Below are 24470 nucleotides of genomic sequence, written 5' to 3' on the forward strand. Positions count from 1 at the left end.
AATTTTTAAATTTAGTTAACAATTCCAGCAAATCTTGCTTTTACATACTTTAACATTAAAATATTGTGTAAAGGTTTGTTTAAAAATGCAAAGTTTAAAAATGCGATGTAATGTAATTTTTAACGCAGCCCAAGATTGATAATACTGCCACTATTAATCCTTTTAAAAAAATATAAATATATTGACGAATTTACATATTAAGAGCTGTATAATTATTAAATATGGTGTAGTAGACCCGAAACTTAATTCACTTGAGAAAAAAAATGTATATTTTTATATTTATTCATACAGTCGGACCCCGATTTAACGAACTCATCGGGAGCAAAACTTTTATGCTTAAATCAGGGCTATTCGTAATATCGGGAAGGGGAGAGAAAAAATACATTAACCTTATCTAAAAGCCCTAATAAGCAACTTCAGAAAAATATCCATGATTAGAAAGTGAAGACTTTTTATTTAGCATTCCACGACTCACACTATTTTGAAATTTTAAATTAAATAATTTGAAATTTTAAAGCAAGTAGATGATTGACAATTTCCTTGATACTTGTCTTGAAATTCTTCTCTTTCGACTTGATGGATATAAGAAAATACTGTGTCATTTACAGCCTGCTGCAAGAGATATGTTTTTACGGTTTCTAGGCCATGTAATGCATTTGAAAAAGTAAGTTTTAATGGGAGTATTGTCGCCTTCTGCATCAGAATCACTATTCATTGGTTACCCCCTCTCCCGTTAAAAATGGCTGATTCCAAGAAAAGTCTTTATCTACCTCGGACAAGATGGATGCATCATTAGGAAAACAACTCAATATTTCCTAACTCAAATTAACATTTTTTTTTGCTATTAAAATAATTCGTTAATTCGGGGTTTATTATCCGGTAAATAGGGATTTGTGCCTTCATTTCAGTAGGGGAAAAAGGAAAATTGGCTAAATCACGATACTCATTAAATAGAGGTTTGTTAAACCAGGGTTCGACTGTAATATGTACAGTAAAATTCAATACGACTATCTATAAAACATTCTGCATAGATAAGTGCATTTACCATCCACTAAGTTTTTGTTAAGTGTGCATAAGGCACACATTTTCAAAGAAAAATACATTCGCGTGCTTTGAAGCTAAAACAAACCAAGCTTCTTTTTTTCTTCATCTGAAAACCTTACTGGCCTTAGTAACTGCGGAACAGAGGTTTGAAATAAATTGAACTCAAACTATTGAACTGCATAGCATCCATTTTATGAATGTGTCTTGCTTACATGTATTTTCCGGGCTGGTATTTTCCTCTGAGTGTTTATTCTCTGTTTTCTTTAAAATCTTTTCTACTTATGTCTTCATGGCTTCTTCAATGCTCTTCATCGTATTCGTGAAACGAATTCAGGAGGTAAACATTTCCCAACTGCATGATTTAAAATTTAGTTAACTGTACAGATGGCATGTTAGCTGCTTTGCTCGCACTTTCTTTTCGTCTGTAGATGTTAATGTGTGTCACTGGCATTAAAATTATGCATGAAGATAAAATGTCGATCCAGACAAGCGTTTAATTGTTTAGTATGTTCCTGAAAAAAAAATTATCATAATTACATTTAATTTCATAACCTTTTCAATCTAAACGTCAAAAATAGCTGGATGATATCTATAACCCCCATCTGAGATCGAATTAATACCCTTTATCCCCTGGCACAGTCTCACTCTTTAATTTCCCATTTTTTCGCACGTCCATAATCACAATACTAATCTCGCATCAAATAATGCTTTTTTTTAATCACAGCAGTTGCCAGGGCCGACGAGAGGCCATATCAGTCTTGTCGAAAATTAGGGGCTCGGTCCTTTAGGGAAAGGTTGCCAGGTGCAGGCTATTAATCAGAATCGTATAACTTTTATAAGGGGGGGGGGGGCGGCGACCAAACTGACAAGTGGCGAACCGCGGCTATCTGCGGCCCTGACAGATGCATAAACTACACCTTTTTACGATTCAATGATTCAGCACGCATTCGCATTTCTTTAAACGCACTTTTTCAATTTCATACATTTTTTTCCTTCTACATCTTTTCAGAAAATATAATATACTGAGAAAACGAATAACTTGATGCATTCCACAAAACCAAGTAAACATTCACATAATTATTTTACAGTGAAACCTCTCGAACCGGCCACCCTTGTTTAGCGGCCAATTTCGCACGGCACGAAATTTTTAGTCCATGCGCACCGCAAACTGAAACTTCACACTTATTTTTTAAAATTATTTTATTCTTCTTTTTGTTCTGCCTTTTTTTTTGACCTTCGTATTTAATTGTTTTTTTTTTCTTTTTTGCTATCTTAAAGATGGAATTCTCCGCCCAACTTTATTTCTAAAGTGAATTATTCTTCTGAAATAAATTCTGAACAATTTTTACAAAATAAAGCGTCTTTCGAAACAATTTTTTTTTATCATTCTACACTACTTTACTTGGATATGAGAACCAATATCAATACAAATTTTCATTAATATTTCTCAAACTTCTTACTGTTACGGTAGTTGTAGTCTCAATTGTTTTCCCAGCATATTTTATGTGCACATGCTTCAGTGCTATTGTTTATTTTCTTCGCACTTTAACGCCTGTAGAATTAGATTACCTTTATCACAGAATTCATAAAATTAATACACTTTTTCTTGCATTTACAAATAAACAATGTTGATAAGCATAATTTCATATATGTGATTGAATTCTACCACAGAGGTATTGAGTTATGTTGATCCTTGATGCAACCCAACGTAGAAGAGATTTAAGTTTCCATTATTTTAAATAAAATGTACTCAAATACGGTTTAGTCGAAAATATATTTTCTAGATCAAATAATTTGTTTTCAAACGTTCGCTCACTCTCAGAAATAGATATAATACATGAAATATTTTCATGAAAGTAAACTAATACGTAATTTTAAATGCTATGCATAAATCTATTACATTTTCTATGCTATAATACAAATGCTATTCCATAATTGATATGAAAAAAAAATTTAAAATCCGAAAATTAAATTTGGAATTTTCTGTTGTTTTTTTAAGGTAAGCTTTCGTCGTCTTGGATTTAAAAAATTACATTTTAAAAAAAAATAAAAATTTTCAAATAAAAATTCATTTACAATGACTCGCATTCGACTGAAAGTAGTAGTTAGATATAAGATTTTTCTGCTGCCCTTAAAGCTTATTAAATGTGCTTGATATACTGAATGACTTTGCTTTAATTTGTGCATTACTGTCATAACACCAGTCACTGGTGACTTTAAAAATTAAGTCTTTTTTGTTTTTGTGGAATCATTTGCAAGGTATCAAAGTATATTAAAAATCAAATTTACGTATTTTTTTTTTTCTTTTTTTGTCAAATTGATCAATGATTACAATGACGTTTAATAAGTGACGAGTAAAATGAATCTGAGAAAAAAAAAAGAGAGAGAAAATTAAAATTGATAGTTGTGCTTGAAACTGTTGCACGCAAGGCTTCAACAACTAACAATTTTGTATTTTTTGTTTAAAAAAAACATACTATTTTTTTATTATTTCAGCAATTGGAAACAGTTGAAAATAAAGAAACATTGATTCAAGATTATACTGAAAAGTTGAAAAAACAAATCAATGCAAAAAATTTGCGCCGATATGTTGAATCTTATATGAAGTAAGGCTTCTAAAATGCTATTGATGAATTTCTGAAAAAAATATTTTAGACACAATTGATGCTTCATTTTGCAAACTTTCTATTCCGGGGGCTCTGGAGCTCTAACGAACAGGTTCTGAAGATAGTTGTGAAACTTGTTTAATTATTTCACATTTTTTTGTCAATTTCTTCCTATTTTTGAGAGCACAAACGAAAAATGCCTGAAAAAAATTACTCTACATATTTTTAACTGTGCGCAAAACAAAATTAAAGAAACAAGGGTGAATGCGATCCAATTTAAAGAATATTCTGATGTTTCTTCTTTAAGATCAGCAGTTGGGGAAGTTTTTTGAAGAAGCATTATTAAATTTTCAACAATGCTGAGATACTTTCATATATTGTTATTTTGACGGTACAATGATTCTGAGTACTTTAATTCCAATGAATGGAGGATTAAGGGAGTTCGAAACACAAAAATAACCAAATTTTATTTATTTATTTATTTATTCTTAATCATTTAAAAAAACATTCTCCGCTTTTCCCTGCTTAAAATGACGTTTTTGAATCTTGTTTCTGTCTTAATTACAACAAAAGATGTATTATTTTTGTTGTATGCATTTAATTAATTTAACTTGAAAACTTCAAACGCTTTTTTCTCCATGATGAAAATTTTCCCGATTTTTTGCATTCAAATTCTTATAAGTCAAGAACTGATCAAGATAAAGTAATGAAACTTGGAGCATATCTTTTTCAAACAGTCCACTTCAATTTTTATTCAGCAAATTTGAAAAAAAAATTTACTGCCAATAATATGATTTTTTTTTAAAAAAGGAAGTATCTCTTAGAATTTTTCGAATTTTTTTTTCAAATATTTTTTATTTTTTACTGAAATAATGTTTTTAAATGGCCGAATAGAAAGTAAAGCTTAGATATTTGTGCATACTTTTTTGAAAAAAAATTTGAAAATTGTTTAAGAATATTTTGAGTTTTAGCGATTTAAACAACCTCATTTTTAAAAAAAATATATTAAATTAAAATAAAATAAAATTTGTTTCTAACATTTATGTTATGTTTTTGTTTGTTAAATAGATGGTGACTTAGTGCAAAAAATTTCAAAACTCTAAAATGTTTAATGAAACTTTTTTCGAAATGTGTCCCGGACCCCTTATGCTCCATTTGTTAAAATAAGGGTGAGAAAAGCTGGTTTACTTTGCCAATAACGGTTATTGGCGCTGCCAATACACGAATTTCTCCTATTTTTAACCCAAACAGCAGTGATCTCTTCCGAGGTCAAACGTTTTGTTATGAGAGCCACACTATGCATTATTGTGCCAGTGGTTCTAATTTAAATCCAAGGTAACTATTGCTTTGAATATGAAAAGTTTTTTATGTGAAGGAATAAAGACGGAAATGATATCGTCGTACTTAAGTAACAATGTCAAGGTGAAAAGGTAACCTTGATAAAGCTATTTGAAATTCTCTTAAAGACCTAAATGCGGGTCCAAATCAGTTTGTGAAGTTGAGCATCAATTGTAACTATGTTGTTATAGTTTTGTTTTATTAAAACACTAGATCATAAGGTAAAAGTTTAAATATTTTGTAATATTTGTTTTTGTTTGTAATGTTATTCTCGCTCCACTCTGCAATAAAGAAAGCAACACTCGAAGCGGAAGAATTTTTAACATTAATGCATAAAATGTGTTTTGTGGAATAGTTATTTGAGAGAATGAGTTCATAAAAAATAAGTGCTCCATGAAGCGCATTTAAGTAGTCATTTTGTCTCCCTTCAAGAAAACGAGTTTTGTTTTTTAAGTCAGATGAATTACTTTGCTATAAAAGGTTATCCTTTTGCCAGTTGTTTGATTCAAAGTAATTATGCTGAATTCATAGAAATATTTAAAATATTGTTAATCGTTTTATTAGAAATAATTTGTAACAAACTTAAGATTATGTTAAGCCTTCCATGTTTTGAAAATGTCTTCGTATTTTCATATTTTTTCATTTGGAATGTGTGTTGCATCGTGTTTTTTCTCCTATTTTTTGAAAGTTGTTTGCCGTATTTTGCTCTTTACATTGGATTACGGATGCAGACTTTTTATATTTCATTTTTAGAACTCGATTTTTTTTTAAATTCTACTAGTATATCTCACGTTCCCATCAAACATATTTCTAAGTGAATCTACTATTCAATGTGAAATTCTTATGGCGCCTAAAACAAAATTTCTGACAGCAATTCGATATTTTTTAAATGTCTTTATGTTCAGGTTTAAAGTCTGTTGGGATGAAAGAAAATTGAATTCAACTGATTCAACTTTTGATCCTCCTCTTTATTTTTATCGAGTTGTGGCGAAAAAAATACGCATTAAGTAAAATAAACTACACTTTCTGAGAGTAACTGGGTAAAATTTGATTTTATGACTTCGTTAGCTAATGGAATTCAGTTTCCTTTTACCTTAGAAACTATAAGGTAGATGTAATGAATAAAGTTATGTTTCCTTTTACCCCAGAAACTATGGGGTAAATAGAATGAATAAAGTTATGCTTCCTTTTGCCCCCAGAAACTTTAAGGTAGATGGATATGGAATGAATGAAATTGCTTCCTTCTACCCCATAAACTGTGGAGAACGATGGAATGAAGGAAATTATACTTCCTCTTATCCCAGACTCTGTGAGGAAGATGGAATGAATGAAATTATGTTTCTTTTTACCCCATAAACTGTGGAGTAGATGAAATGAGTGAAATTATATTTCCTTTTACCCCGCAAACTATGGGATAGATCGAATGCATGAAATTATGTTTCCTTTTTTTCCCAGAAGCTGTGGGGTAGATGGAATGAATAAAACTATGTTTCCTTTTACCTCACAAGTTATGGGATGGATTGAATGAATGAAATTATATTTTCTTTTACCCCAGAAACTGTGGGGTAAATGGAATGAAGGAAATTATGTTTGCTTTTACTCCAGAAACTATGGGAAGACCCTATGAGGTAGATGTAGGTAAGTAATCGCGCTACACACAGTCGGTTTCGTAACTTAAAAAGTTCTATACCAGCAACACTCAATCAATGACTTGTAGATCACAGGCGTCCCACCAAGTCCTAGAAACCTAATGTAAAATCATTTAAAAAGAAAAATCCTACCAAAAATTAAATTATTCTCTGAATTTCTGAAATACATAAAAAGGACAATACATCAAAATGTAATCTTCAAAAGAAATAAAATTCATAAACGATTGTTTTTAGCAACTTTCCACGTGACAAGTAATAAATAAATATAATGTTAAAAAATAATCAAATTATAAAATAAATAAATAAATAAATATTTAAGTCTTAATGCCTTTGATCTACTTTTCTCTTACCAGGAAATCTCAGTCCGCATTTACTGCGTATTTTTTTCCCTGTAAATAGGTTTTTTTGACAAGAATAGCTGCGTCGCAGTGCAAATGAATTCCGAAGAGGTGTAAAATAAACTCTTTTTTGAAAAAAAAAAAAAAAGCTCATTTTTGTGCGGTCGCTGAATATAGTAACAAAGACATTATAATCAGATATACCAAGGGGTTTTTTTTCCAAGAAGTAAAAATGCTCCTTGGCCCCTTTTAGAGGAGTAAACTTATTTTATGGGAGTGAAAATACGAAAACAGTAGTTGAAACCAGTTTCTTCGAGTTCGTAGACCTACGGAGATGAAAATATAAGATCACTTAACTTCAAAACAAAACTTTTTTCAGTTTTCATCATCAAACAATGATGACGTCTACGTAATTGTTTGAAAACACACGGAACTCTGGGTACCTCTTTTGTACGTTACTCATTCTTCACTCACCAACAGTTTATTTCAAGAATTACCACAAGCATGGGCATATCCATGATTCCAGTTAGGGAGATGCGAGGATAAGCGCAACAATATAGTGGTTTTTTGTTGCACCCCTCCCTAGTACAAGACTCGGAAATTGCTTGAAATTATAATTAATTAAATCCTCCTCTCCTCCTAAAAAAACGTTATATGCTATTTTTGTGTCAGATGAGGGCAAAAAAGTGGTTATGTGGCTCTCCTTCTCAAATTTTTTTTTTGAAATTGGAGTCCTAAAATTGCAATTTTAAAGTATTTTTGTTGACATTTGGAAAGAGCATGGGAGTAGGGGGTTCTCTTCTAGGGAGGGTCAACTGCCCTCCTCTGGCTGCGCCCTTGGCCACAAGGGTGGTACTAACAGAGTTTGCTTTCATTTACCCCATGTTTCCTTTTTACCCCAAGTGACCCTACATCGTGTTCTTCTTCCAAACACTCATTTATAGGCTACTATTTAATATGGTTTTTAATACATTTCATTCATTATTTTTCAGCCGTAAAGATATTACAAGTGCCATAGAAACTAATCTTAAGTAAGTAAAAGTTTTTATTTGTGTTTTTCAAACTGTTTCTTAGTGATTTGTCTCTTGTCACATAAAACAGTGTTTCATAAATTGTGTTTCGACCGTCTCAGAGGATTCAAAGAGTTAAAAATAAAATTTAAAAAAATTAAGTACTGTTACTAGTTGTCGAGTGTTCATTAACTAAAAATATACAGCAAAGTATACTAGGTTGTGCAGAAAATCGTAAACACTTGCTAAAAATGAAAGCTGTAGCATTTTGGAGAGTTTTTTTTTTTTGTTTTGTTTCTGTTAAAACTTTTCAATTTTTTGAAAGTGTTTACCATTTTTTGGGACACCCCTAGCATATAGAAAATCTAGCAGATAACATCGATATGAATATATTGAGAGTTTATGTGAAAAATATGATTACATCACAGTCACTAAATATAAAGCAGGGATAAGTTACAACAGGAAAAAATACACGTAATAAAAGAAATAAAATGTGGAGAACTTTTCTTTCCACTTTTGCATAAATAAACTGTCTACTCTATTTTGATTTGCTTTAAATATTATTTAAAGATATTTAAAATCAGTTTATGGAGCAAGTCAGCCCTCTCTATCATGGAAATCGAAAAATTAATTCAACTATTTAACATTTTTTTTCTTTATGTGAGTCATTCCACTTCAAATCATGCAGGCAGGTGGGAATCGCCATATGACCTTCCCGAGTTTTTTTTTTTTTTTTTTTTAAGTTACAGTAGTTACAACTAAGAGCCATATAAAATATCCGAAATGGACTTTGCAAGAAAATCTTTTATTTTTCCAGTTACATCTTATTAAAATTCTGAACAAAATCGGCCATTTTGAAAAAAAAAATCAGCAAAACACTCGATTTGAAATCTACACTATTTCAAAAGTATTTAACCTATTTGAATAACTCCTTTTCTAAAAATAAATCAGGACCTATATATCATCTAGGCATCGTTTTTCAAAATTTAATTGGGTTGATTGATAAAGAAGTTTTTTTTTTTTTTTTTTTTTTGGTGAAAAAAACTGCATTTTTACCGATTTAATGATTTTTTCTCCGACAAAAAAAGTTTTTTTTTTACTAAAAAAAGATGACAGTCTGAAGCCAATATATGATAGTTTCATAGCATATTTAATTGTAGTCCTCAAACGCCTGCTGTCTACGAAAGCGAAAATTTGAAACTTTTCAAAAATTAACTATTTTTGTCGTAAGATTACTTTAAAAGAAAAAAAAACATTTTTTAAATCTAAAATTTGACGTATTTGAACCCTTTTTAATGCTTAACAAGTGGCTATGCATAAAATCCTGTGTAAAAGAAATTTTTTTCTAATAAACTCATTAATTGAAATTCGTATATATTCATACCTAATAGTTACAATAATGTGCTGTATCAGTAACAGTGATGATCTTAAATGACTTTCAATGAGAAATGTGTAACGAACAGTGGCGCTTACTAGGGGAGGGTCCAGGGGGTCCGGACCCCTCCCATCGTCCTTGAGTTTTTTTTTTTTTTTTTTTTTTGATTGATGATAATCCTATGTATGTCGTGCGTAAAATAATTTCCCGCCAAGAAAACAATAATTTTAAATAAAATGAACGAAAAAATGAAATTTATTTTCTCATTTTCTTTTTCTGCAAATCGAATTTTATGCGAATATAAATTGTTCTATGTAATGATGTTTTTACTTCGCAGTTTTTATTTTCAACTATGAGAAAAGTAAATATATGCACATTTTTAAATTTCTGGTATTTTAATAGGGTATTTGTTTGTTACAAGTAATTTATTTCATTAACTAATGTTTAGTAATTACATTTAATTTTTTACTGTTTTTCAACCGATAATCGACTAAGTCAAAATAATATGTTTGGTGGCGTTTGTGCGCCACTGATAATGAACCACTTTTGATGATTCGTTTGCTTGTGTCTAATTATATAGAAAAGAACTGACTTCGCTGACCATCTGATTTCGTTATTTATATAATTTTCTGCTATGATCAGTGCTAAATTTTCATGAGAGTTCACACGAAACTAGCTCCTGAACTTTTTAAATTCGCATAAATTTTTACTAGGGGATTATTTTTGTGCTTTTACGATTGTAGCACAGTCTTTTACTTCATGCTATTGAATTGCAGAAAAATCCAAGAATGCTGTGTAATATTTTGATAAAGTTCAGCTGCAATTTTCGAAACCTAATGGATAATTCAAGACGAAGAGTGACGCGGGCAGGCAAACGGCAGTATCTGCAGAAATGACTTTTTGAGATATTTGAAGAAACACGATTTGGATTAAATACTAACAATAGGGAAATGTTGGAATTCGACTCCCCCCCCCCCCCACACACACACTTTTTTTTAGCGGAAACTAAACAAGTAAGCTTGTAGAATAAAGCTAACGTACAATATTTGACAAAAAAAAAAAAAAAATTGAATTTTGACATCTGGAATTCAAATTATGTTTTTTGCAATCACGAGTGTGTTTGTGTATGTAAGCGTGTGTGTTTGTGCCTGTGTGCTGGCATGAGTGTGTGTGTACGTGCAGGGGCGGCAAATAGGGGGGTCAAGAGGGGGCGGTTGCACCCCCAAATTTTTTGAGCAGAATGATAGAAAATGGGTGAATTCAATTTACTTAAGTCGTAAATAAATGTTCACTAAAGGAAATCTCGCTAGTTCTCAGCAACTATTTGATGAAACTCGACACATTCTCAGACTAGAAGTGTTTTTCGTTATTTGGATGATGACTTAGAAATTCATGAAGTATTTTCGGCTTTTTCAGAACATAAAAAACAGATAGAAAAATCATGTTTAATTTTAACTAAAGACGACATTGCCTCATATAGGCTAAATATTTCACACTTGTGTGCCCAGTGTTACGATGGTATGTCCAATACGAGAGGCTCGTGAAAAGTGGTGTGGCAGCATGGTTTTCACAAGAAATTTCCTTGATATTTTACATTCACTTTTACGCTCATTTTTTTAGTGTATGTTTATTTAATGAGTGTTCATTGCTTTCTTCTGCTAGAAACACGTTTCAGCTGCTCAATACACTATAATGTTTTCATAGAAACTTCTTCAAAATGCATGTGATTATTGAAAAAAAAAAGACATATTAACCAAATACCTTTTATAGGGCTCTATAATTATGCAATCGCGGAGTGACACAAGATAATCTTCAAGAGTTAAAACGATAAAACCATTTCTCTATAACTTCAAAGCAGTGATTTGACGACTGGAAGAATTATTGCAAAACGATTCTTTCAATGATGAAAAAGCTCATGCCCTTTGGCATGTATGACTTCGTTTGAATTTTTATCCAATTTGTTTGTATCGGGAAAAGGTTTTTGAAAAATGCTTTACTCTATCAAAATCTATATCTTCAATCCGCTACTCGACTATTCAAACCATAGTTCAATCTACAATCGATCTGTGTGTACATTTCAATCAATCATGAAATTTTTCAAAAAAAAAAAAAAATTCTTCCTCCTAGCCAATTTTAAAGAGGCAAAAAAAAAAAAAAAAGTGACAAAAATCCAGATGATGATGTGAAGTCAAACATTGATTTTTGAATATTTTGTATGAATTAATACATTCAGTTTCGAATGAAATTAACACAAAATTTGATGATAATTATTTTTCTGTATGGTTGGCTGGAATTATGGTTATTTGGATTGGATTTTGAAAACGAAAAATAAAATGTTTCAACTGTGAGTAAAATTTTTAGTATGAGGAAAGAATAATTACAAGCAATATACCGACAGAATGGTTTTCACATACAGAGACTGCAGTTTCGTCCTTATTATGGGCTCATCAGTCTGGAATAGTGAATAACAGAGCTGGAGGCAGATGATATCTCATTGAAGCTGCGAGCACCGACATGACTAGATTATTCAATGATGAAAAGTTTAAGCCCCTCACAGTTTTAGAAGTAGCATGGGCGATTTTGAAGAGCAAGATATAAAAAGTGCTTTTATACATAACTTTGTGTTACTTCAATTATTTTTTAAATATTACAATCGGTTCAGCTAGTAGAGAAAGATTTTTTTTTGTGTCTCAGGAGGTTAGAGAAATATTTTCGAGGCACAAAGGGGGAAAAAATACCTTTTCTATTTAGCTGAACTGGCAAAACAGCACGACATTGGGCACTGATAGATTAGTAACACGATTCCCTGCTCTTCCGAATTCGAAAAATCATGCATTATAATTTTTCCAAAAGGTATAAAATGTTTAGCAGCGAGATGTTTTGTATGATAAATTTTTAGTCAATGAATCAAAATTTTAATTGTTTCTAAACACTAATTTTATTCATACTAAACCGATTTTATGACAACTTCTTGTTAGCTAATGTGTGTTTGGTTTCGCTTTGGGTTATACATATTTAAAAAACTCGACCCCCCAAATGAAATGGTGAAATGCCGCCCCTGTGTACGTGTGTGTGTGCAGGTGTATGTGTGTATGTGTGTGTGTAAGATATGGACGCAACCTAGAGACTTTTGCTAGAGGAGCAGCATCGTGAGGCCGGCCGGTCGACGGTGATGCTGCAGAGGGAGGCCGGGGGGGGGGGGGGGGAAATAAAATCATAGGAATTCAAAACAATCAAATGAGAACAATAAGCAATGTGATTGCTCAAAAAAAAAGGAAAAATAAAGTATTTGCAGTTGCTGCCCTTTACCTGCCCTCTGTAGAAGAATCCAAGGTATTGCAAAAAAATTTCCAAAAACTGAATAAAATTAATTAATAATGCAATTCTTTTAGTCATAACAAAAAAACTAGGGGCGTGTAATCAAAATTAATGGAAAATAATCTTATGAAGACCATTAATTTTATGCTGTATTAAGTAAATGTATTTTTTTAATAAAAATTTAAACTTAAAAGAAGAATCAAGTTTTAATGACTTGATCTGCTTTTCGCTTGCCAAGAAATTTCATTTTGTCCGTATTTACTGCGTGCAGCGTTTTCCCTGTAAATAGGTTTTTTTCACATGAATAGTCACGCCGCAGTGCAACGTAATTTCAGACAGCTGCAAAATAAATTCCATTTTGAAATAAAATGCTTAGTTTTGTGTGGTAGCTATAATGTTATAGTCAGATATATGAAGAATTTTTTTTTTAAAAAAAGGAGTAAAAATACTCCTTGGTACTTTTTAGAGGAGTAAAACTTGTTTTGGAGGAGTGAAAATACGACAGTGGGGACCATAATACTGACGTGGGCAGGCAAAGAGCAGTAACTACAAATTTTTAATTTTTTTTTTTTTTTCGCATTTTCGTCATCTATTGTACGTAGCTTTATTGTACAAGCTCGCTCATTTGGTTTCCTCTAAAAGAAAAGCGTGAAAAAAAAAAAGCGTTAGGCCGCTCCACTGAAAAGGAGTTTGGAATAGATTTTTGGATGGCACGTATGGCAACAGGACGATAGAAGGAGAAAGCAAGTACAGATAAATTTATCACAAATGTTTCAAAAGTACCTCAAGTCAATTTTTAAAACGAAAAAAATTTGAAACAGAAAAAGACTTTCTAATTTTCAAAATTAATTTGAATTCTGAAATTTTGAATCAAAATATGTTTTTTGCAATCACGAGTTGCGACAGGACCCTATTCATTGGTTACTACCCCACTCGCTTGTTTCTAGAAACGATTCCTGTCCCTCCTCTTGAGTGGTTACGTGTATATGTAGTTGTGTATGTGTAGGCTTGTGTGTGGGCGTAGACTCGTGTATATGCACGTTGGCGTGTGTATGTGTGTAAATGCGCGCGTGTGAGTGTGTATGAGCGTGCGTGTGTGTAGGACATGGTCGCCACCGACCAGGAGCAGCGGCTACCGGGGAACGATGCTCAGGATCTGAGGAGTCACGCTTACAGAGGGCGGTGGGGTTGAAAAACGAACCGGACATCAAGGACGGTCAAATGAAAGCAATTAGCAATCATGGTTGCTCAAAAAAAAACGCCAAATTCCAACATTTCCCTATTTGTTAGTATTGAATCCAAAACGCGTTTCTTCAAGTATCTCTAACTCATTTCTTCAGATGCTGCTATTTACCTGCACACAGCAAAATAAAGGATAAGTTATATAAAAACGAATGAAATTAATATTGCAATTATTTTAGTCATACCAAAAAAATTAGAGGCGTGTAATAAAAAGTAATCGAAAGTCATCTTATTAAGACAAGTAATTTTACGCTGTAATAGGTAAATGTCCTTTTTTGAAAAAAAAAAAAATAATAATAATCAAGTTTTAATGCCTTTATCTGATTTTCACTTACTAGAAAATTTCTTTTTGTCCGTCTTCACTGCACGCAGCGTTTTCCCTGTAAATAGTTTTTTTTGACAAGAGTTGTTACAGCGCAGTGCAACGTAATTCGATCCAGGCAGCTGCAAAATGGATTCCTTTTTGAAATCAATGGGGTCGTTTCCAAAATTTTAAAAGTATTTTTTTCTGAAAGAGCATGCTTAAAAATATAGGATCTGACTATTTTTTAAATGATTTGTATAAGTTTAATATTTTTAAAAAATTACTTAAATTGGTGCGCTTTTATTGTTTACCTTTCTGTCGTGTGACATCACAAATGATGAAATGACATTCAGTGTTGAAAAATATTTAATTCGCATCTTTACTCACGTGTATTGGCAACGATATGGTTGATAGCAAGCGTAGAGCACAATTTTAATTCGCTGCTTGATTATCATAACGTGGAAACGCGAAAGAAACATGCGCCAAATTGCATCATTTGTGACGTTATAAAGACCACGCCTTGTTTTCAAAATCGGACATTTTAAAAAGTTAATTAAAAAATAACTGTTGCGAAAATGAAAGTATTTTCTGGGTCCATGTTATTTTTTTTTTACTCATTCTATCAATTTCAGTGACTAAAAGTAGTACTTTTGACTGAAGGAAACAACCTCATTGCTCATTTTTGTGCGGTAACGATGACGTTATAGTCAGATTCATAGATATATCAATGATTTTTACAAGGTGTGAAAATACTCCTTGGCACTTTTTAGAAGAGTGAAACATGTTTTGGAAGAGTGAAAATACGAAGACAGTGGGGACCAGAATACTGACGTAGGCAGGCAAAAAGCAGTAACTACAACATTTTCATGTTTTTTTCACATTTTTGTACGTAGCTTTATTGCACAAGCTTGCCCATTTGGTTTCCTCTAAGAGAAAAGCGCGAGAAAAAGGCCTAATTCCAACATTTTCTTATTCTTAGTATTGAATACAACACACATTTTTCAAAAATCTCGATAATTCATTTCTGCAGATACTGCTGTTTACCTGTCCAGAGAAAAATAGTGGATCAATTACATTAAAACGAATGAAATTAATAATAATGCAATTATTTTATACATGCCAAAAAACTAGAGCCGTGTAATCAAAATTAATCAAAAAAAAAAAAAAAAATCTAACAGAAACCAGGGTTTGTTGATTTAAATCAGATTGATTTAAATCACGACTTAAATCAAGCGATTTTTTAAAAAAAATCATTGAAAATCAATTGATTGGAGTTATGTGAGTTTTTTAATAAAATCATTGATTAAAATCAGTTGATTTAATTCTTTATAAATGAATTTTGCATTTTAGAATGTGTTGCTCTATATTTCAGTTTACTGCACTATACAATCTTAACTTCAAGTGGCAAAACTATATAGATCCCTCTTTCTGTGTGTGTAACAAATTTTTAGACTCATGTAATATTGCTTTTGGGCCAAAATAAGTTCAGAACAAATAAAAATTTCCAGTTTTTCTTATACACCATGATTAATGAAGTTTTTAAGAAAAGCAATTATTCAACACACATTATTTTAACATTAAAAACAAACATGATGATAAAAACCTTATCTTTAAGCAAAGCATAAAACAAAATCACATCTTATGTAAAAATTCTAACATATTTATTAATCTTGCATATTTATTGAATATTTAGAGAATTTATTCTAATTTTAAGAGTAAAATGAATGGATGCATTAGTTCAGATTGCTTTCTTTTCCAGGTTTTTTTTGCTTTCCTTATTCTAATTGAACACTTGAGTCCGTTTTAGAACTTTTGTCGAATCTACAATATGATAAACACAAAAAACTGCCAAGTTTTAAGAAATTTTTCTTCTAAAAAGCGTGAAAGTTATAATTCTAGGAAATAGTGGTACCACTGTTTTCTAGAATTATGGTTAAAAGATTTGTGGTTTTAGCTGGGGTAGGGGGTAAATGTTAAATGTAATTTGAATTGTGCATAAAGCTGTTCTACTTATACCAATTATCAAAAAATAGCTACTACCATGAAACGAAAATAGCTAAAAAGTTGCTTTTTCATCTATTATGTGACTATATTATGTTTATAAATGTAAAAGTAATTAATGTCTACAAATTTTTAAAGATTAAAAAAAAAATCTGATTTAAATTTAAAAAATCCGATTTTTTCTGTTTAAAGTATAAATAAATAAAATCATGAACCCTGACAGAAACTAATAATTTTTCGCTGAAATAGGTAAATATATATTTGTTTTATTTTTCGCAGCGTTTTCCCTGTAAATAGGTTTTTTTGACAAGAGAACTTACAGCGCAGTGCAGCGTAATTTCAGATAACTGCAAAATGAATTCCTTTTTGAAATAAAATATTCATTTTTGTGCGGTTACAATGATGTTATAGTCACAAATATATCAAAGACTTTTTCAAGGTGTGAAAATACCCCTTGGAGTGAAATTTGTTTTGGAGGAGTGAAAATACGAAAAACAGTGGGGACCATAATAGTGGATCAGTTACATAAAAGCGACCTTTCCGCTATACATAGAGTTGTTGCTGCTATTTTATCTAATTAAACGTTTTTAATATTCTTGATTCGTTATATAAAACGGCACATATTGTCATGTGACAAGAGACTTAATTATTTTGAACTTTGTGTGAATACAGTTGGCTCTCTGTTTGACGACTTTCAAGGGACCGCAAAAAATCGTACTTAAGTAGAAATAATCCTTAAATAGAATGATTTTAAAACTAAAGCGCACCATCTGGGGCAGTGAAAAGCCGTCGTAAAATAGAGAAAGTCGTTAAATAGGGCGTCGTTAAATAGAGAGCTAACTGTATTAATTAGCTTTTCCTTACAGATCCATGGATGTGCTGCTGATTAGCGGAGGTAGAGCTTCACATCTTCAGGCCGTCCAAAATCTTTATGCACGAATGGATAAACAAAAAACTTCATTCCTTAGAATAGATAGCGTGGGAGATGTTTTCGCACAAGCGGTATGTCTAGCCGACTTACTAGTGATTTTCTGTATATACCTCTTTTATAAACTTTGTCGCCTAAATCTATTGCAAATTAAGGACTCTATTGAAACAAAAAAGTTAGAAAGGGAAATAAGAGGTAAAGACACTCACTCCCAAAATTAAGGTCACAAACATAAAATCTGCAAAAATTGAAAAACTATTTACTGTGTTGCCGCGAAATTTGGCACAGAGGTATATTACTTAGAGCAGGAATTAGTAAATGGAGGGAACAAGTTCAATCATTGGCTTAGCAAAAGCTAACATGAAGACCGCAAATCACGTGACTCACCAACGGAGAATGGTTGGCACGTTTTGCATGAAACAAGGGAAAGAAATCTGATTTCTTCCAATGCTTTGCTTTAAAATTTTACCCTTGACATGGGGTCTTGGCTTCAGAAATGAAATGCTTCACTCCCTCAATTTTATCTCTTCTAAAAGGTACATTAGAAAAGGAGAAAGAATATAGAAACATAACATCATGGAAAAGACTTTAGTTAAAAAACAGGATGTATCAAAAAAGGTTAAATTATGAATCAGAATTAAAATTTTTGATCTCGGAAAAAGCCTGTCTTACATGGAGTGTGAACACCGTGCACTGCTATATAAGCTTCACAACGAGCTTCTATACTGATAACGGTGTCAATTTTTTATTTATTAATATTTTTCGACGAAAAATCTCAACTCAGTGATATTTTTTATTTATTTGTTCTTTTTAGCAAATTCTTTCGGATTGGATGGTTGCAAGTTATTATTTTGTTATTTAACTTTAAACGTTTAGCTACGGTGGTTTTGGATGATTTTTAAGTGCATTTAAATTATATGCTATTTTCTTTGAAAGAGGGAGTTTTGACGAGCAGTTGACGTCATTATTTCAACATTTTCGATTATACTTCACTTGAATATTAAGTAAAATTGTGTGTGAACAGTTTAGTTAATGAAACAAAATCTCTTTTTTATTTTGGAGTGGGAAGGGAAATTTACATATGCTTAAAGAGCTTTTTTTTTAAGTCTTATAGCACAGCAGTGCAGGTACAGATAATAATTAATAATTTTGATATATTTAATTGCTTTTCGAAAGAAAAATTCTGCTTGGTATGTTTGAGGGAGTGGAAATAAATGAAAAAATTTAGTAAAGTTTTTTGTTAGAAAAAAGTAAGTTCTGTTTAAATTAAAAAGTTCTTATTTAAATAACATGTTTTTAATGAAATTCATCCATGTTTGCAAACATGAGAAAATAAAGCATGTAAATTTGTATGTGTGCTGTAATTAAAATGCAATTTTTTCTTTTTACATTTGCAGCCCGAAAAACTTTCTCAAAGCTTGCTCTTGTTTGTCAAAGGGCTTGGATACTGTAAGTTTGTATTTATTTCTCAGTGTTTTACACTTTTATGATGTATGATAATGATGAAAAGTGCTGAGTTTGTTGCTTTTTTCTCAACTAAATAATAATAAAATAAACAGGGCTTTGTAAAACAATGAGGGTTTAATACTTTTATGAACTCTAGTAATCTATAAGTAAATATTTAAACGATCTGTTTGTACATTTAGCACTCCTCAATAATATAAAAAAGCACTAAAATGTCATATCTGTCATAATAAAAATCACGCCAGCAAGATAGTTTATGTAGTTATTTTTGGATTGTTGGACATCTACCAACAATTTGAAATTCTTTCAAAAAAAAAAACTTGTTCAGCTGGCATATTTTTAGTTTTAATTCGATTTCAATTTTAAATAGCTTGTTCCAAACTTCAAGCATAGCAGATTTTTTAGCAATGACCAACGATATCATCTGAAAAAATCTGACATAATCGTATTTTAAGCCTAGAATCAACGTGGAAAAACATGGAGTTTGTTTACTCCCAAAATTCCCGAAGTTCGGGGTTTATTACCCCAGAACTCTCGGGTTTATTCCACAGAATTCTCAAGTTTATTCCCGTAGCTCAAAAACTTTTTTTTTGCATCTCTACTGTCAAGTGAGAACAATTCGTGACTACATAAAATGCACCGTCAGCTCAGTTATTCCATCCGAGGACTGCAGTTATGTGCTTTTTAGCACTCATCAGCTCGAAATAGAAAGTAACTGAGCTGGAAGCGGAAAACCTGAACTGAACCATTGTTGCGGTCACTCACTCGTTTGGTGTGCTAATTCTAAATTAGCAACCAGTTTTGCTCTCTTGGCTCCTTTATGAGGTTTTCCACCTCCAGCTCAGTTACCTCCCATTCCGGGTTGAAAAAAAGCACTAAATTGCCAGGGCCGATCCTAGCAGGTGTGCAGAGTGTGCACCGCACAAGGGCGGCCAAAGCAAGGGGCGGCCGCGGGCCGCATCATATAATTCTTATAATCAAGCAAAATTCCTCAAGAATTTCTCACAAGATAACTTATAATAAGTCGAATAAATATGCTGAATTTTAAATGTTCAATTGTTAAGTACGTAAGTTTCGATTTCCCGACAGCATAGCATAGTTTAAGAAAAATAGAATGTTAGGGAACATTTTGTTGGTTCATTGTCCATTAACATCTATTCTTTACACACATGCTTCGTTTGGTTGCAAAATTTGTGATAGAACCGTTAATCAGGCATGGATACAGGGGAGGAGAAATGAGGGAAATGGCTCCCCTCCTGAAGCATGAAAGGGTGCAGAAATTGCAGTCTTCGGATGGAATAACTGAGCTGGTGGTGTGTTTTATGCATTTCTGCCTTAGCGGGGTGGTGCAAAATTCGTGACTGCTCAATAAAATTAATTGTTCGGTCTCTTGCCTTTCAGTGACTTCCGTGACAATGCCTGGGGTGGAGCGGCAGAGGACCTTCTCAGGGGGTGACCCGAAGTCCCTGGGTGCCATCGGGCGACGGCGCACGCTTTCCATGGAGGAATACGACATGCCGCGGCCGAGGCGCCTCTCCCTCACCATCACCCAAAAGTGAGGCGTCGCAGCAGAAGTCGATGTCTCCTCTCCGTGTGCATGTGGGACTGAACGAGAAAGCTTTTTGAATAAGTAGGCAGCGGTGCGTCTCACGTTTTAACACAAAAAAAAAGAACTCTTTATTTGGGACTCGCTGTCAGATTGATTTTTAAGCTATACTTTATTGTGTATTAGTTTACGAGCTGAAGGTCAACTGTATATATCTCTCTACCTGTTGGGAACTGACTGGGGTTTATATTACCGACAGAGGAAATAGTTTTCGCTTGTTTTCCTTCCTTGTGGTATATGTATCTGATATGCGTTGTTGAAGGTCGGGGATCTCTTATTCTTTTAATCCCTCGTGAAATCAAAAGACTGAATTTTCTTTCGTCTCCCACACATGAAATTTTTGGCACAATTTATTACATGCATTAGCCTCTGTTGATGTTCATATGTTTCCATTTTTTCAGTGTATTATGGTGTATTTTTGATGTGTTTTTAAAAGAAGTTGCTTCAAAGCGTGTATTCTTTGGATGAAATGGAATTCATACATGGCAGATGCACATTGCTGCATTGCTAAATGCAGCAATACTTACTGAACACTAATGACAACATTGTATTCCAAATAATATTCTGTATCCGTTTTATAAACCCTTATTCGTTTTCAGGCCCACTTATAGCTTCAAAAAGAAAATTGTTGTATCATATTATGCGCTTATACATTTTTTAGAAAGGACCATCATTTATAGTAGAAGCAAAACGAAAACCCTGCTGATCAAAAAATAAATGATCCCTTTGAAATGTAACTTTTACGTTTTAAAGGAACCATGTTTTTATGAAATTATATTGTAGTTACTGTCTGTGTGTCTTTATAATATAGCCTTGTAGAGAAAATGATTTATTAAAGATCTGTAGTTTAGATTACAGGTGGCAGATTTAGCACATATATCCTGCTATTTTCCAGTTTCAAATGAAGGGCTTTTAAAAGATGGTAACTTAATTTGGAAATTTCTATATGCAGCATTCAGACAGCGTTTTTTTTTTTTCTTCTTTTGTTAAACATTAAAAATTTGTTTGCTTGTTTATGTTTTTCCTACATTAGCTCTTAGCAAATAAGAATTTATTGCATATATTGTAAGGGTTAACAAATCAAGTTTTAAAGCACGCATACCCATTATGAAAATATTCTTTGAAAGAAACTTGGGTTACATTTATATTAGCGCAAAATACCAGGATCAAAATACTTTGTAATATTTTTCTTTGAGCAAACCAGTTATTGAATCAGTTCAATACTTAATTATCTGGTTTTCTTAAACAATAGAAAAATCGTGCACTGCAGTCTTTAGTTTTTGATTTGTATTCTGCGCATGCGCATTAAAAACAAAGTATGCTTGTTGCGTTCCCCCCGAGAAAATCTCATATAATCCGTTCGCAATTTTGCTCTTGAATCTCATCGCAGTGCCATTTGGAACAACATTTGTTTTAGAATGTTAAAAAGATGATTGTATATATCCCTGTAGTGATGTTAGAGTTAAAATGAAAAATGATGAAAGGTCATACAATTTAAAAACCCTTTTCTTAAATGAGCCTTAATGTAAACGTTGCATTGTTCTGAATTAAGATTTCCCGGTAGTTAACAAATAGTAAGCGGCAAGGAAATTTCAAATATGACTGAACCAGGCATACATGGATTTTTTAAGTTACAAAATAAATAACGACGTTTTCTTCGCTACTTATAGATGCTCAGGGATACCTTCATTTTTTGTGCCTCGGAAAAATACTAGTTTCAGGAAAAATTAAATTTGAAGTACACTTTTTGATTACAAAAGTACAATAATGTTTTAAAATGTAAAACTAATCTTAAAGCGGTAATACAAGCAAAGACATTTTTCAAACTCATTTTTATTGGCATATCAAAATTATTATTTTTATTTTCTATTTCATATTGAAATGGTTTTACTTGCTATGAGTTATCTGAAATTCGTATGAGGTCTAAAAATGTTTGTAATTAACAAGATGAATTAAGACATTTTTTATTTCGTTTTCTTAAAAAAAGTATTTCCTCCCCCCTCCCCCCCTTATGCAATTTCATCGCATGTCTAGCACATGTCATAAAAAAATTGTTGCATTGAATCTCTTAATGCATGTTATAAAATTCAAACTTTCTGTATTACTGATTGGTCCTGTGCCACATACAGGTAATTAAGAGTGTATATTGTTTAGTAACTAACCCAAAATGTTAGAGTTTTGTATACATGTGAGACAGCATTAGATTATGAACATTGTTATTGTTTTAATAGATCTATTAGGAGCTAACAAACTGCATTGAAGAATTAATACACCCAATCCTTTTACCGTTTACTCTTTCTCCATTGTCAGCAAATATTTTTCGTAAACATGTATTTCACTTTTTTAAAAATCAGCGTTAAGTAAAAGTATTAAAAATGTTCATAATACTTGTGAAGTTTACCAAACATTAAACCTGGAATGTTTGATCCTTGTACATTTTCATAGGTCACTTTTTTATGTAAAACTATTGTTAATATGCAGTTTAGAAAAATATGAACACACAAAGTCCTGCTAGCTATCATTTTCTTCTTGTATATTACTGTTTCATTTCGCATTATATTTTTGTCCGTTTTAGCAAGCAATAAAAAGGCTGCAGGCCTTTCTGCTGTCCTCATTATTAGCATATATATCTTAAAGAAGAAAGTGAGTGTTATATTCCATTTTATATGTATAAAAGTGTGGATACACAGCGTGGCCATAGTTAAACGACCCTAGTTTAAAGTTGACTAGGAGTGAAACTATTCCTCAAAACTTAACAAAAGTATGTGTAGAACATAATGAAAAGATGGGAAATTGAGTGAACAAAAAAATAAAATAAAATAATAATAATAATAATTACAAATTTCGTCTCCAAAGGGCGTTTTTTTATTTGAACTATGCATGTACCACACATTTACGATAGTTAAAAATTTTATTTCAAAAAAAATTATTTTGCCGACAGCTCAATCGGATTTTTTGGCAACCCTCTGGAATCTTTAAACAGTAAGTTGACGGCGATGTGCTCTGGAAAGTTTTCCGAAGATGTCGTGAAATGCCGTCTTTAAGATTAGGTAAAATTTCTTATTTTGACAAGATGTTCCATGTACCTCAAAAACTAAAAGTCACATGGATTGAGGTCTGGAGATCGGGAAAGTCGCAAGTCACGGCAGTCGCGGCTGATGACACGTTCTTCTGTGAAGTGATTTTTGAGGACGTCGTTAACTCAAACACTAATGTGTAGAAAAGCTCCTCCAGGAAAAAGATGGTGAAATCTACATCATAATAAATGAGCTGTATATGTGTATTTCATTCAAAACGTCCTCTGATAGCGAAATTTTGAACTATGTTTTACTGTTGTTATTATTTTCTCAAAAAAGGTCCCACCCCTCTATTATGATCAAAGTTTCGCTAATGTCTGATAAATATTTTCTTCGCTCTACAACTTTAGAGTAAGATCGTTTAATTGTGGTCACCCTGCATATATATATATATATATATATATATATATATATATATATATATATATATATATATATATATATATATATATATATATATATATATATATATATATATATATATATATATATATATATATATATATATACCCTAAAAACGTCGGCCTTTATGTAAAACACAGAATCTATGTCTCTAAAGCTAAAAACAGTGGTTAAAACATTGAAAATATTTTTTAGGACAATTACTTTTAATACACGTTTTAAAAATTTCGCGAAATTAAAAATCGTAAAACTTATAAAGTGCTTTCCAAAGTGCATTGATTGTCAAATACATTAACTAAAAGTCATAATTGGAACATTGGAGTAGCATACCTACACTATAGGAATAAAGACATTCAACATGATTTCAAAACAAATGCATGTAACACTTTTGTAATGATTATGTTATTAAAGTAGCTATAAAAAGTATGTGCGTCCTAGTTAGCCTTGTCAAAAATTTTGAATGTTTCAAAAATAATTAAAATTTTCAATTTAATTTTTAACTCCATTAAATTATTTGATAACTTTAATTATTTTGCATAAATAATAAAACTATTTAGGGAAATGGGGGACACATGCAACATGCAAACAATAATTTTCATTTTTTCAAAAAATGCTATAAATTTCTCAGTGTGTGATGATGTGTTCTCATGATTGAGTAGCCTTTCCTTTGTGTCATGGAAATTTTTGAGATTTATATATATATATATATATATATATATATATATATATATATATATATATATATATATATATATATATATTTATTTA

At 31.7% G+C, this 24470-nt stretch overlaps 1 protein-coding gene across 2 annotated transcripts in view; it reads left to right on the forward strand.

Moving 5' to 3' along the window:
- The window catches only part of LOC129224490 (uncharacterized protein ZK1073.1-like), a 122978-nt gene extending 99304 nt beyond the window's left edge, over positions 1 to 23674 (forward strand). For both annotated transcript variants that reach the window (XM_054858949.1, XM_054858951.1), the window contains exons 9-13: positions 3541 to 3650; positions 7968 to 8006; positions 17092 to 17227; positions 18551 to 18602; positions 20019 to 23674. In XM_054858949.1, the coding sequence (XP_054714924.1) occupies positions 3541 to 3650; positions 7968 to 8006; positions 17092 to 17227; positions 18551 to 18602; positions 20019 to 20176 (495 nt within the window). In that variant the 3' untranslated portion in view covers positions 20177 to 23674. The remainder of the gene's footprint in view (positions 1 to 3540; positions 3651 to 7967; positions 8007 to 17091; positions 17228 to 18550; positions 18603 to 20018) is intronic.
- Positions 23675 to 24470: the final 796 nt, after the last annotated feature.

Source organism: Uloborus diversus, chromosome 6, assembly GCF_026930045.1.
Source record: "Uloborus diversus isolate 005 chromosome 6, Udiv.v.3.1, whole genome shotgun sequence".
Lineage (NCBI taxonomy): Eukaryota > Metazoa > Arthropoda > Arachnida > Araneae > Uloboridae > Uloborus > Uloborus diversus.